General features: G+C 45.9%; 2 protein-coding genes across 6 annotated transcripts in view; one reads left to right on the forward strand and one right to left on the reverse strand.

The window, feature by feature from the left end:
• The window catches only part of LOC147034179 (uncharacterized), a 115,749-nt gene that overhangs the window by 65,621 nt on the left and 37,647 nt on the right, over window positions 1-12,481 (reverse strand). The window lies entirely within an intron of this gene.
• LOC147034181 (ectonucleoside triphosphate diphosphohydrolase 1-like) overlaps window positions 1-12,481 on the forward strand; it is a 223,531-nt gene that overhangs the window by 31,552 nt on the left and 179,498 nt on the right. The window contains exon 1 of one of the 5 annotated variants that reach the window (XM_085877975.1): window positions 11,243-11,370. The exons of the other annotated variants lie outside the window; for them this stretch is intronic. Within the exon in view, the coding sequence (XP_085734101.1) occupies window positions 11,337-11,370 (34 nt within the window). The 5' untranslated portion in view covers window positions 11,243-11,336. Of the gene's footprint in view, window positions 1-11,242; window positions 11,371-12,481 lie in introns of those variants that run through there. 5 annotated transcript variants of the gene reach the window in all.

Consider the following 12,481-nt stretch of genomic DNA (forward strand, 5'->3'; position numbering starts at 1 on the left):
AACACATCCCTGTATTTGGGTGGTGTTTAATGGTGCGTTCGGTGCCAAAAATGATTTTAAAAATAACTCGATGTTCATACATGAACCAAAAACATGAGTACGGCTTATGTGCATAAAATACATTGTGGTTATATACCTGGGAGCATTGCGATTACACTGGGCCATGGACTAACACCCAGGCCTGAGGCCTACCGATCTGTGTTGCTTCATTGAATGGCAGCATGTGATTTTATTTGGGTGGAGTCAGGGCAGCTGTTCAGCCAATGGGTGTAAAGCAGTGCGGTGGAGTCAGGGCAGCTGAACACTAACCCATGTATAAAAGGTGACAAGCCGGTAGGCGACGTGGGTGGTCGCTAGACTAAGGCAAATTTGAAATATGTAGATAAGAGAACACATCAGATGGCATTTTTGCCGTTCGTTGTTCCATTTCGGAACATGACGAGCAACTGTCCATTCATCATTTGTGTTCGATTCTCTAACCCTACGTTAGGGAATCCCAACGCGAACATTGGGGTGAATGTATATAGTAATATAATTGCATACTAGTTATCCAGTTTTTGATGGATCAGGCTGAAATTTTTTGACAAGGAGGTTGATTATAGTGCGCATAAAAGCGCGGAAGCCGATTTTTGATTTTCGAAAAAAATACGTTTTTCGGATTTTTAAAAAAAATTTCAAAGTCCTGTTGCGAGGCAACGGTGGCGTCCATAGCAACGGTGCTCAAAAGCATACAACTAGATCCTGGTATGAACCTACCAGTCAAGTTTCATCAAAATTGGTTGACTCCTCTGGCCTCCAGAGCTGTCCATTACATACAAACAAACAGACAGACCTGAGACTAAGGGTAGTCTAGCAACCACCCAACAGACGGAAAACCTGAGAATAAGGGTAGTGTAGCAACCACCAAACAGACGGAAAACCTGAGAATAAGGGTAGTGTAGCGACCACCAAACAGACGGAAATCCTGAGAATAAGGGTAGTCTAGCGACCACCCAACAGACGGAAAACCTGAGAATAAGGGTAGTCTAGCGACCACCCAACAGACAAAAAACCTGAGAATAAGGGTAGTGTAGCGACCACCAAACAGACGGAAAACCTGAGAATAAGGGTAGTCTTGCGACCACCCAACAGACGGAAAACCTGAGAATAAGGGTAGTCTAGCGACCACCAAACAGACGGAAAACCTGAGAATAAGGGTAGTCTAGCGACCACCCAACAGACGGAAAACCTGAGAATAAAGGTAGTCTAGCGACCACCAAACAGACGGAAAACCTGAGAATAAGGGTAGTCTAGCGACCACCCAACAGACGGAAAACCTGAGAATAAAGGTAGTCTAGCGACCACCCAACAGACAGAAAACCTGAGAAGAAGGGTAGTCTAGCGACCACCCAATATTTTATAAGTTTAAAAAGGGCATAACTCTGTGAAAAATTTAAGAAACACCCTGAAACTATAACATGTTCTGTAACTTAGCACACGAAAGCCATGTACCAGGTTTCAGTTGAATATGTTGAAGGGTATGGGAAAAAAAGTTTAAAAAAAACAAAACACAGGTGGGACAGACAAATGGACGGACAGAGAGCAAACCTATAGTCCCCTCTGGTGAAACTGGTACGGGAGTAATAACAGGTATCCATTAGTCCTCATTGCATCCTGTGTCAGTGATAATTATTCCAAAACAGGTTTGATATTTTCACCCTATGTATTCAAGTGGATTTTTGCAACATGAGCATTGGAAATTATTTCTTAAATTTCTTCATCCACATTTTAATTATGCTTTAATGGTCGGAATTGATACATGCATATGAAATATCTTTGGAGCATCTCCATTAAAATTGTGACTTTTATTAACACGACATGGAGTCAATGTTTTGTCAGGTCAAGCCAGATCAGATCTGTGGTTTGCGACAGGTATCATGTAAATCTGTACTAACCTGTTTCACGGTCGGGTTGTTGGGGACTAAACCGTCTCCCCCACGAGGTTTTCTGGTGAGGAGGGTGTATGGAAATGGACACCAGCAGGATTAAAAACAAAACGTGTCAAAGGGTGGAGAAGCTCCTTGTGAGCCAACAGCCATCCATATCTAGTGTCCAACTGTGTCTGCAGACGTCCTCCTGCAGTTGGGTTACTTTTATTTGAGGAGATTGGTGGCAGGATTTGCACTCTGGCCACCGTAAAACCCTTCACTCCACAAAACACACCAAAAACGCAAGGAAAACGGAAAACCCACTCCGTGGGAGTACCTCCTGTGCAGCTACCCTTCGCAAGGCAGCTCACCGGATGACAGGATTGAGGCAAATCCTTCAGGACCCCCACTCTTTGATGATAGGAGGAAAAATACGGGGTAACCTTCCCGGGTTGGATTGCAGTCGAGTATGTCGGAGTGGTGCTGAGGTGTCGTCCACCAGACGGCGGTCTCCTTGGGTTAACCTGAGGCGGTCCCTTCAGGTGGGTACCTGGAATGTCCTATCCCTAAGAGAGGATGTTCACCTGTCTCTGTTGTCATCTGAGCCCCAGCGTTTGAACATCGGTATTGCAGCACTTTCTGAGGTTCGGAGACCTGATTGCGGCGAGATCATGATGGGTGGTTACACCTACTATTGGTCTGCTCACTCTGATGGATACCATGCCCAAGGTGTTGCTGTAGCTGTGTCCAATAAGCTGACTCCAATGATAAAATTGTGGCAAAACTGGTCAATGAGTATATTTTGAGATGAAGGATTCGTCACTCCTTGGGTGTTGTTTCTCTGGTCTGGATATGCTCCGACTGAGGCAAGTGATCTCACCTTGAAGGATGCATTCTATGCCGTGCTTGAGTTTGTGGTTGATCAGTGCCTCAGGCGAGATACATTTCCAGTCTTGGGGGATTTAAATGCATCGACGAACTGATAGGCAGAGTTATGAGGTGTGGGTTGGTCCCCATGGGTCTGGAACAATGAACCAGAATAGCACTAAGTTCCTTGATTTTGCTCGAAGTCATGGATTTAGGGTGGCCGGTTCATGGTTTCAGTGCTCACAAGCTCTTCGCTGGACTTGGTATTCCAATGTTGGCGGTGTGGCAAAGCAGATTGACCATGTGCTCGTTAATGGTCGCTGGAGGATGATCCCGAACTGCAGGGTCGACCGGAGTGCTCAGTTCCTCAATACTGGCCACCGGCTTGTTGTAGCAATCTGAAGTTGCAGGTTAAATCCGGGAGAATGATATCATCCCAGCCTAGGCTGGATGTTGGGAAGCTCAAGGATGGGAGGGTAGCAGGGGAGTTGGTGAACAGGCTGAGTGGAGATTTGGGGGGGTCTGGGTGCTTTGGGGAATCCTGAAGAGTTCTGGAATGCCGTCAAGACCACCATCCTTGATGTTGTCGGTGGATGTCTTGGAAGTCACCGGAGGGCGAAGAATAATTTTGTCTCTCAAGGACACTGGATACCATTGACCAGAGTCGCAGGGCCAGGCTGAATGGCAGAGCTGAGTTGTTCAGGGAGTTGAAGCATAAAGCTTTTCCTGCGCTGAGGGTGGACAAAGAGACCTATGTGCAAGGAATCTGTGAGGGGTTAGCGTTAGAGCATCACCTGTGGTCAAGTGATTCTTGGCCCGCTTACAGGAGAATTCATGCATTGTGTTCCTCAATACCCATGGCTTGGTGTACTGCATTTAGAATGGATGATGCTGGGCTCATGACAGAGGAGTCCGAAGTGAAGGCCCGCTGAGCCGGTTACTTTGAGTGGCTGTACCAGGCTGATCCACCAGCTGTTGAGTTGGATGTCTAGGGTGTTAATGTCCCTATTACTGATCCCTCCAATCAACTGGTATTTTTTTTTTTTTTTTTTTTTTTTTTTTTTTTTTTTGTATACCTTGGTCGAGGCTCGTATGAGAGCTAACACACAACTCACAGCAAGGAGGCATGAGACAAGAGGGGCGGGAGTGGAAGGGACAAAACATTGGGGAACAGACACAGGTGAACTGTGGAAGGGGGAGGGATGGGGATGGGACGGGGAACATGGCGAGGGGAAGATGGACATTAAAGGGACTTTCAGGAAGGAAAGCAGGAGAATTGAAGGAAGTGGGCGTGGGTGGATTATCGCCGGTAGAAAAGACCGAGGATTTGGATGGGGGAAGATAAGAGGTGGTGGTGAACAGCTGTTTTGAAAGCCTGGAGGGAAGAATGGGAAAGAATAGAGTGAGGAAGTTTATTCCAAAGGCGGGAAAAAAGAGGAATGAAAGAGTGAAGATGAGCAGTGATTCGTGATTTTGGTAGTTTTACCAGAAGGGGGTTGTTGGCGGACCTTGAGCGCCCTGTGGAAATGTGGTTGGGACAAATCACAGAGAGAGCAGGGGGGCAAGGCTGGAGAGGAGTCGGTAGAAGACAGAAAGACCACCGACCAACCTGCGGTGATTGAGTGAGAGGCCCAAAGACTCAGCTTCATTGCGGGAGATGCCAATGATCTTAAAAGCCCTGGTTTCGACAGCGTGAAGTCGAGAAAGGTGGGAGGCAGGAGCACCAGCCCAGAGGGGAGAGCAGTACTCCATCAGGCTACGGACAAAAGATTTGTAAGTGGTCAGGAGCTCAAGAGGGCCGAGGAAGGACTTTGCACGACGGAGGATTCCCAGTCGGCGACTGGCTTTTGAGGCAAGGTTGGAAATGTGACTTTCCCAGGAAAGGTCATGGCAGATAGTGAGACCCAGAAGCTTGAAAGAAAAGACTTCTTCCAGAGGATTGTTGAGAAAGTGGATGGGGGTTTTGTAAACGGTCCTTTCGAAGAGACATAGTGAGAGTGTGAGATTTGTCTGGATTGAAAGACATGTTCCATGTGTTGGACCAGTTTGTGATTTTATCCAGATCTGCAGTGAGCGAAGAAGCTGCTGCTTGCCGGTCTGAGGGATGACAGATGGTACGGCAGAGGGTGGAGTCATCGGCAAAGAGAAATAGAGGATTTTCCAGAGAGTCCGAGAGATCATTGATGAAAACCAGAAAAAGAACAGGGCCCAGAACGCTACCTTGAGGAACTCCAGCCTGCACAGGAAGAGGGGATGAAAGAACTCCATTTAGGGCCACACGTTGACTGCGACAGGAGAGGAAGTCTGCGAGCCATGAGTGGAGATGGCCTTGAATACCATGGGAAGAGAGTTTGGTGAGTAGGGCAGGGTGCCAGACTGTGTCAAAAGCACGTGATATGTCCAGGGATACGGCTCGGATTTCCTGTCTGGCATTGAGGACCTCCATCCATTGATGGGAGAGCAGTAGCAGCATATCTAGGGTAGAGTGACCTGGTCTGAAACCAAATTGATGATTGGAAATCAAGCCATTGGAGAAGAGGAAGGATTTCATGTCTGAAGCGATGATGGATTCCATAACCTTGCTGATGATTGGGAGAATGATCCACTTTCATTTGTGGAAACACAGGCTGCAGTGAACGGGTTGAAATGGGGTAAAGCTCCAGGGATCTGTGGCATCCATGCTGAACTTCTCAAGGCTGGTGGAAATGCTGCACTCGTGTCGTTGCATGCAGTTCTGTGCTCTGGCTGGAACACAGGCATCATCCCAACTGATTGGAAGAGGGGCCTTGTTGTCCCTCTCTGGAAAGGGAAGGGTGATCGCCAAGACTGCAACATCTACCGAGGGGTGACGCTGCTCTCAGTGCCGGGCAAGGTCTTTGCTCACATAATTCTTGATAGGGTTCGCCACCATCTGCTTGAGCACCAGTGCCCAGAACAGTCAGGCTTTACACCAAAGAGGTCAACGATTGACCGTATCCTTGCTCTTCAGGTCTTCACCGAACGCAGACGAGAGTTTCGGCAGGGGCTGCTTGCAGCCTATGTTGATCTCTGTAAAGCGTTCGATTCAGTGAATCGGGATGTCCTCTGGAGGATTCGTGGTCTTCGTGGGGTGCCACCAAAACGGATCAATCAGATGTGAACTATACTCTGGTACTGAGAGTGCTGTGAGATGTGGTGATACCATCTCCAACTTATTTACAGTAGTTACTGGAGTTTGTCAGCGGTGTGTACTGGCCCCCACACTTTTCAGTGCTTGTATGGACTGGATTCTAGGGAGGATGTCAGAGAGATCAAGCTGTGGTCTATCACGTTTGGGAATGTCAGGATATTTGACCTTGATTTCGCAGATAATGCAGTCATCTTTGCGGAGACTGGATATTCTTTTGGGCGTCCTCGCGGATAACTGAACGAGGGGTCGGAGCTGCTGGGATTACGGGTTTCCTGGGTCAAATCTAAGGGCCCTGTCACACCTTGACGTTTTAGGCAGCAATGGCAACGTATAAAAATGAATGTAAAACGTTGGCGTACGCTGAAATTTTGATGTTTTTTTTTTTAAAGTTTTTGGCGTATTCATAACGTGTTGGTCGTATGCATAACATATTAGTAACGGGCACAGAACGTTTCGTTGTGTTATACATAACTTTTCCCAACGCATGCTTACCTTGTGGTCGGCGTTCAAAACCTATGACAAACGATAGTTTAACTTACCCTTTGCGTGCTATACGTATCGCCGGCGAACTCGTGGCGTGGCCAGTTAAGAACTTGCCGGATGCCGATTGAAATCAAAACTGCCTGAGAATTTGAAGTGTCAACATCGCAGTCACACCTTGACGATTTTGCCAGCGTATGCCATTCTAGGAAAAATGTGTTTGCAACGCAAGGCACACGTCAGATACGCTACAGGTAAGTTATGTATACGTTGAGTATGCTGGAAATCATTGAAGTACGCTGGCATATTTCCTAGTCCGTTTGGTACGTCGTGAAATTTCAAGCATGCTGAAAATTTTAAGACGTACTCGACGTAAGGCTCACACGTTTCGCTTGCGTTGGCATCTGTTCTGATCACGTTCCGCGATCGTTTAAACACGGCGAACACACGTTACTCGTAGGTTACTCATAAGTCGAAGCACGTCAAGGTAATGGCCAACATACTTGAAACCAAATTTCTAATCGATGAGTAACGTGCTTTGAACAAATGCGTAGCGTCAGCTTAGCCTATGTTTAACGTGCTTGGAAACTTTGAGTAACGTGCATTGAAACTATGTATAACTGACCTTGAACCAATGACTGGCGTGCTATGAACGTAAGAGTAACGTGCGTTTAACCTATGAGTAGCATGTTTTAGACCGAAGTAAAACGTGCTTCTAACCTTTGAGTAACATGCTATGAACCTTTTTGTAACATATGTAAAACGCACATTGTCGTATGTAGACGAATTAAATTGACGTCTTCCGGACAACCATAGAACTTACTGAAAGTGTTTCTAACTTACATCTACCGTGTACTGGCGTATTGGCAGCGTTTAGGGGAATTGGTATATACAAATGGGCTTCACAATAAAAACCCATCATTGTTCCAGACTCCATGGTGAGTAGATGTGAACGCCGGTAGTATCAATAGTAGCAGTACTATTACTAGTAGTAGGTGTGCGTGACAGTAATAATAGTAGTAGTCGTAGTAGTAGTGGTAGTAGCATTGGTAGTAGCTGTATGTCTATGTCAGTAGTAGTATGTGAGCGTGATGTGGAGGCTGTGGGGGATGATGGATCCTCGTTGCGTCAACGAATAGGAGAATACTTTGCACCATTGTTCGATGTTCTGAAAGGGCTAATTTTTTTTCCTCATTCCGAAGATGAAATATTTTTTTGTTTTACTATTGAAATTATTAAAAAAAGACTTTGACAAATGCATAATGTACTAGTAATGAACACAGAACGCTTCGATAACTTATAGATTAGTTATACCAACGATTGCTTATCGTGTTTTAGGCGTCCACAACCTATGCCCAGCGATAGTCTAGCGTATGCATAACGTGGGAGCGCATCGTCTACGATTACGTGACGTTTGCTATCCATTGACTGCCACTAAACTATTTTAATAAACGGCTGTCACTCGCCTATTGTTTTTGGACGTTGGTGCTCGGCAATTCAAATCGTTTCCATTGAACGAGTTAAATCGCTTCCACAGCACTGCAGTCACGGCACCAACAGCAGCAGGCTCAGTGCCAGCCTCATGCCAGGCTCAAGCGGATCCCTGTAGAAGGTGTACTGCTTGGTTATCCTTGGACCCACTCTGGCTAGCGGCTCGTCGAACATTGCTGAGGGCATTCGCAGGAAGTTGGTGAAGGATGCTTGGTCCTCGTTCCGGAGTTCCACCATGAGCTGGTCATATATGCCGTAATGGCGTCGCCTCCCGATCCATGGTCTGACCCAGTACCTTCTCCTCCTTTCACGTCTTCTTCTCCCGGCTCTATTGGCACGCAACTGGTGCAGTGTCAACTCGATGAGGTCATGTTGATGTTCGAGGACAGTTAGGTATTGTCGTCTCAGCGTTGCCGTATCCTCCACCTCTCGGAATGACACGGACATGTACTCACCACGAAGTCTAAAAAAAGACTGGTTCCTCCTGCGAAGCCCCTTTTTATGTACCAATTCCCATAATCGCTGCCAATACACCATTATACGGTATATGTAAGTTAGAAACGCGTTCAGTAAGTTATGGGGTCGTCTTGAAGACGTCAAATACGTCTACATACTTATTTGTTCGTAAGGACATGCTTTACAAATAATTCCCAAGCACGTTACTCATAGATTATAAATGTCACGGGTTCCTTAAACATTACTTTGATGTTTTTCAATGTATGAGAAACTTTCTAGTCGCGCGTTGCGAGCTGTGAACAACGTTCGTGTAGCGTGCTGATAAAACGTTACCTATAGTTTATGAATGAGTTTCGGGTACGCAAATGATACCTCGACGTGTTTCCACATATGAGTAACATATAAATAACGTGTGTCAACGATCGCATAACGTGCCTAAACCTTATGGCCAGCGTCGCGAAACGTGTGAGCCAAACGCCGAGTATGTCGTAAAATTTTAAGCATATGAAAATTTGAGAAAAACCACAAAGTTCAACGATTAAAGCCAGCGTACTATGACTTATGGCAGTGTTTTTCAGTGTGCTCTTAACGTATACAAAACCTACCCATAACGTATTCGACGTGTACCAGCGTATTGGGCAAATTTTCATAAATCGGCATAGGTTGGCTAAATCGTCAAGGTGTGACAGCCCCTTAAGATCCAGTCTTTCAATGACATCTTGGACGTTGCTATCCTGTCTGTACCTGTTTGTGGAGAGGATTTTGAAGTCATGGAGAGATTCACTTTCCTTGGCAGTGATATTCATGTCTCTGTTGCCTGTGGGCCAGAGGTCAACTGACGTCTGGGTCGGGCCTGGAGAGTCCTGGATTCACTGGATCATGGGGTGTGGTGCCGTCGGTACTTGTGCAGGAGGACAAAAGTCTGAGTCTTCAGGTCCTTGGTGCTTCCATTCTTGCTCGACAGATATGAGACTTGGATTCTGACCAGGGTTCTGAGATGGAGACTTAAATCCTTTGGTACCACGTCTCTTTAGAGAATCCTTGGTTATCGCTGGTCATACTTTGTGTCCAACTCGCGGTTTCTGAGAGACTCAAATGAGATTTGTTACCTGCATAGTCCGTGAGCATCAGCTGTGGCTGCATGGACATGTGGCTCATTTTCCTGACGCTGATCCTGCTCACCAGATTCTCTCAGCGAGGGAGTCTCGTGAGTGGAGGAGGCCAATGGGCCGACTACGTGCCTCGTGATTTCAGCAGGTTGATCGGCATCTCAAGGAGATGGGGATGGGCCAGGCATCTGCCTGGGGGATGGCCAGACGGAGGCTCCTGGAGTACCGGCGGAAAGTGGACGCAGCGACGCGCTGCTCCGGCGCATGCTCCCATACCTGACCTGACCTGACCTGATGGAGTCAAATATATCCCAACAAAGTGCTGTTTACGTTAATAATGTAGCATCTTTGTGCTGTTTTCCAATTTGAAAATGGCAGATACCATTACAGCAGAGTTGCTATATCATCAAGATCTTTACTGGGCATTACCATGGACCACCACACAAAAGGGACAGTGTGCATCACTCAGATGGAATTTCACAAGTTCAAACTAGAAAGGCACTCGATAAAGCACTTTCCTCCGGCAGGCTAAACAGTTTACATTTTGTATCCCACTGATAGGCCACATGTGTATCCGGACCCGAACCAAAATCTAATCGGCTTGTTCTTGTCACCTACCCAACCCATTCACCAGATTCGGCTGCATCCATTCACAACATTTTTGATATATATCCTGCTCAGAGACAAACAGACATTAGTAGTGAAATTAACATTAGTCTTTGACAATGCTATTTCTCAATTGCAAACTATCTTTTGATTAATAATGAAAAGATGGTTGAACCACTACGATATTATAAAGCTCAACACAAGCACATTATCACCTGAAGACCAAAGTACGTGGAAAATCGTGTCCAAACATTACAAATGTACTTTGACCGTTAGGTCAAAATGCATGGTCTTGCAAGCTACGCTTGTTCCGATGCCTTCTGGTTTCATCAACAAGGCAAAATAATTATTATAAAAAAGTTGGAAAAAGAAAATAAACCTCACAAAGCCAAAGGAAGAAATGAAAGCAAGGATGGAAAAAAAAAAAACCACAAAGAAATCCTAACTAGTGAAGATAGAAAGCGTTGGTATAAATACGGAGGAGCAACGAAAGAGGTTACAGGTCTGTGAAAACAACTGGGACAGGAGGATGACGGGTATAAAGAGGGTGGACATAAGGAGGAAAAGCAAACTGAGGGAGGAGGTCTGTGTGCAGATGAGCTTGATGGGAAGATCGGTGAAGATCAGGGTGAAGTGGTAGGGCACCTGGTGTGGATGGAGGAAACAGAATTCTGAATAGAGCATATTTATTGAAAGAGCAATGCAAGTGAAAAGGGGTTCGACTGTGGTTGAGATGGTTTGGATTCTGTGAAGAGGGATGTCAGAAAGGTGGATGAAGAGTGGAGAGAGATGGCTGATGATAGAGAGCGGTGGTGGAGTGTTTGTGACGGTGCAGATCAGCAGCTTGCAGTACCAGTCAGCCTCGCTCTATTACAAAGGGATTTTGAGGAATAACTAGATAAACGTGATCTCAAGTGCTGTGTTGGCAATTGAGCAATTCGTTTGGACTTAAAGATGTACATGTCTGATTTATAGACAAACACTTGTGGAGATATTTCACCCTGGCAATAACATGGCTTTTACGGGCTGTCACAATGCCACCTCTTCAAATTGACTGGCACCACCACAGTCTATCAGGTTCATTATGTGCTGAGTTCATGTTCGGGCATTGTACTTCAAATGGAATGAGCCCTGAATGGTGACATCCAGTGATGGTTCCAATGGCATGGGCGTCACACTTCGCTGGCTTGCGGCTAAGAAAATGGTAAAACAAGATCCTGGTGACTTGCCAATGCACCTGAGACGTTGAGCATGCGTATTTGGATGGCAAGATACACGTATCACGGTAACCCTTCGCTCTTCGTTGCCGATTTGATGTGCCTATCCTGTTTTTTTTTTTGTTTTTTTTAATGTACTTTAACTTTTTGCTTTAGTGATTTAAAATAAGTCCACAAGAACGTTGGCTTGATTCCAAAGTGAGTAAACGCACTTCCTTTTCCAACTGGTAGATTTGTGAATGGCTTGTTTAGTTATCGAGTGGTTGTCAAATCAAGCATCCAACTGCTTTCCAACCACAAAGTTGGTTTTTTAACATGCGTACTTACGGGAAGTTTCATTATCAAATTGTACTGTTTTGAGTTTTTACTTCTCATTGTAGTTTTGTGTGCTGTCTGTTGAACAGTGGCTGACGGGATAGGTCAGAGGTATGTGCACTTCACCTCTGAGCTGTCCAGCCTGTGTTCAAATCCTGTCCCGGCTATAAACTGTCATCGTGGTGTTTCACATGCGCAGCGATGCATCAATGTGTATGCGGTCCCTCGAATGAATGTTAAACTGGATGTTTCATCTGCTAACGTGAATTGGTGGACATTGAAGACCCCACGGTGTCCTTCACGAGGTGTAGGCGAGCTACCACTGGCTGGCATCCTGAACAAATGACAAATTCCTGCTCTGACTGACTGCTGTGTCGGCAATACCTTCCCTTCGGTCGCACTGATACTCTGAAAAGAGTATAGTACTTTGATGATTATGATGATGATGATGATGTTAATGATGAAAGCAGTTGTACTGGTGCTACATTGATTCCAGAATGGGTTTGGTAGAGAAGGAAGGGCAGTATACATTGGAGGACTACCATATGGCAGGAGGTCTGGTGGGTGACTGGTGGAACAGTCATTGAGTGAGTAGCCTACTCTCACCCCCCCCCCTCATAATGGACATAATGAAGTTTTGGAGGGGAGTTTCTTGGCAAGGGTTATACTGGGTGGTTTGCCATTGCCTTCCCAACGTCGTTTGTCAGTGCTTGATCCTTTAAATGATGAGTGTCGAACAAGGAAGCAGCATGTACCTTTTTTTAAAACTCTTTAGTATGACTCAGCCGGTGTTTCGACCACAATTCTCTCAGACTCACAGCGGACACGAACCATTATGCCACCGAGTTTGGTTCTTTGCTGCAT

Source organism: Eptatretus burgeri, chromosome 1 (assembly GCF_056783735.1).
Source record: "Eptatretus burgeri isolate ZD-2024b chromosome 1, Ebu_testis_v1, whole genome shotgun sequence".
NCBI lineage: Eukaryota > Metazoa > Chordata > Myxini > Myxiniformes > Myxinidae > Eptatretus > Eptatretus burgeri.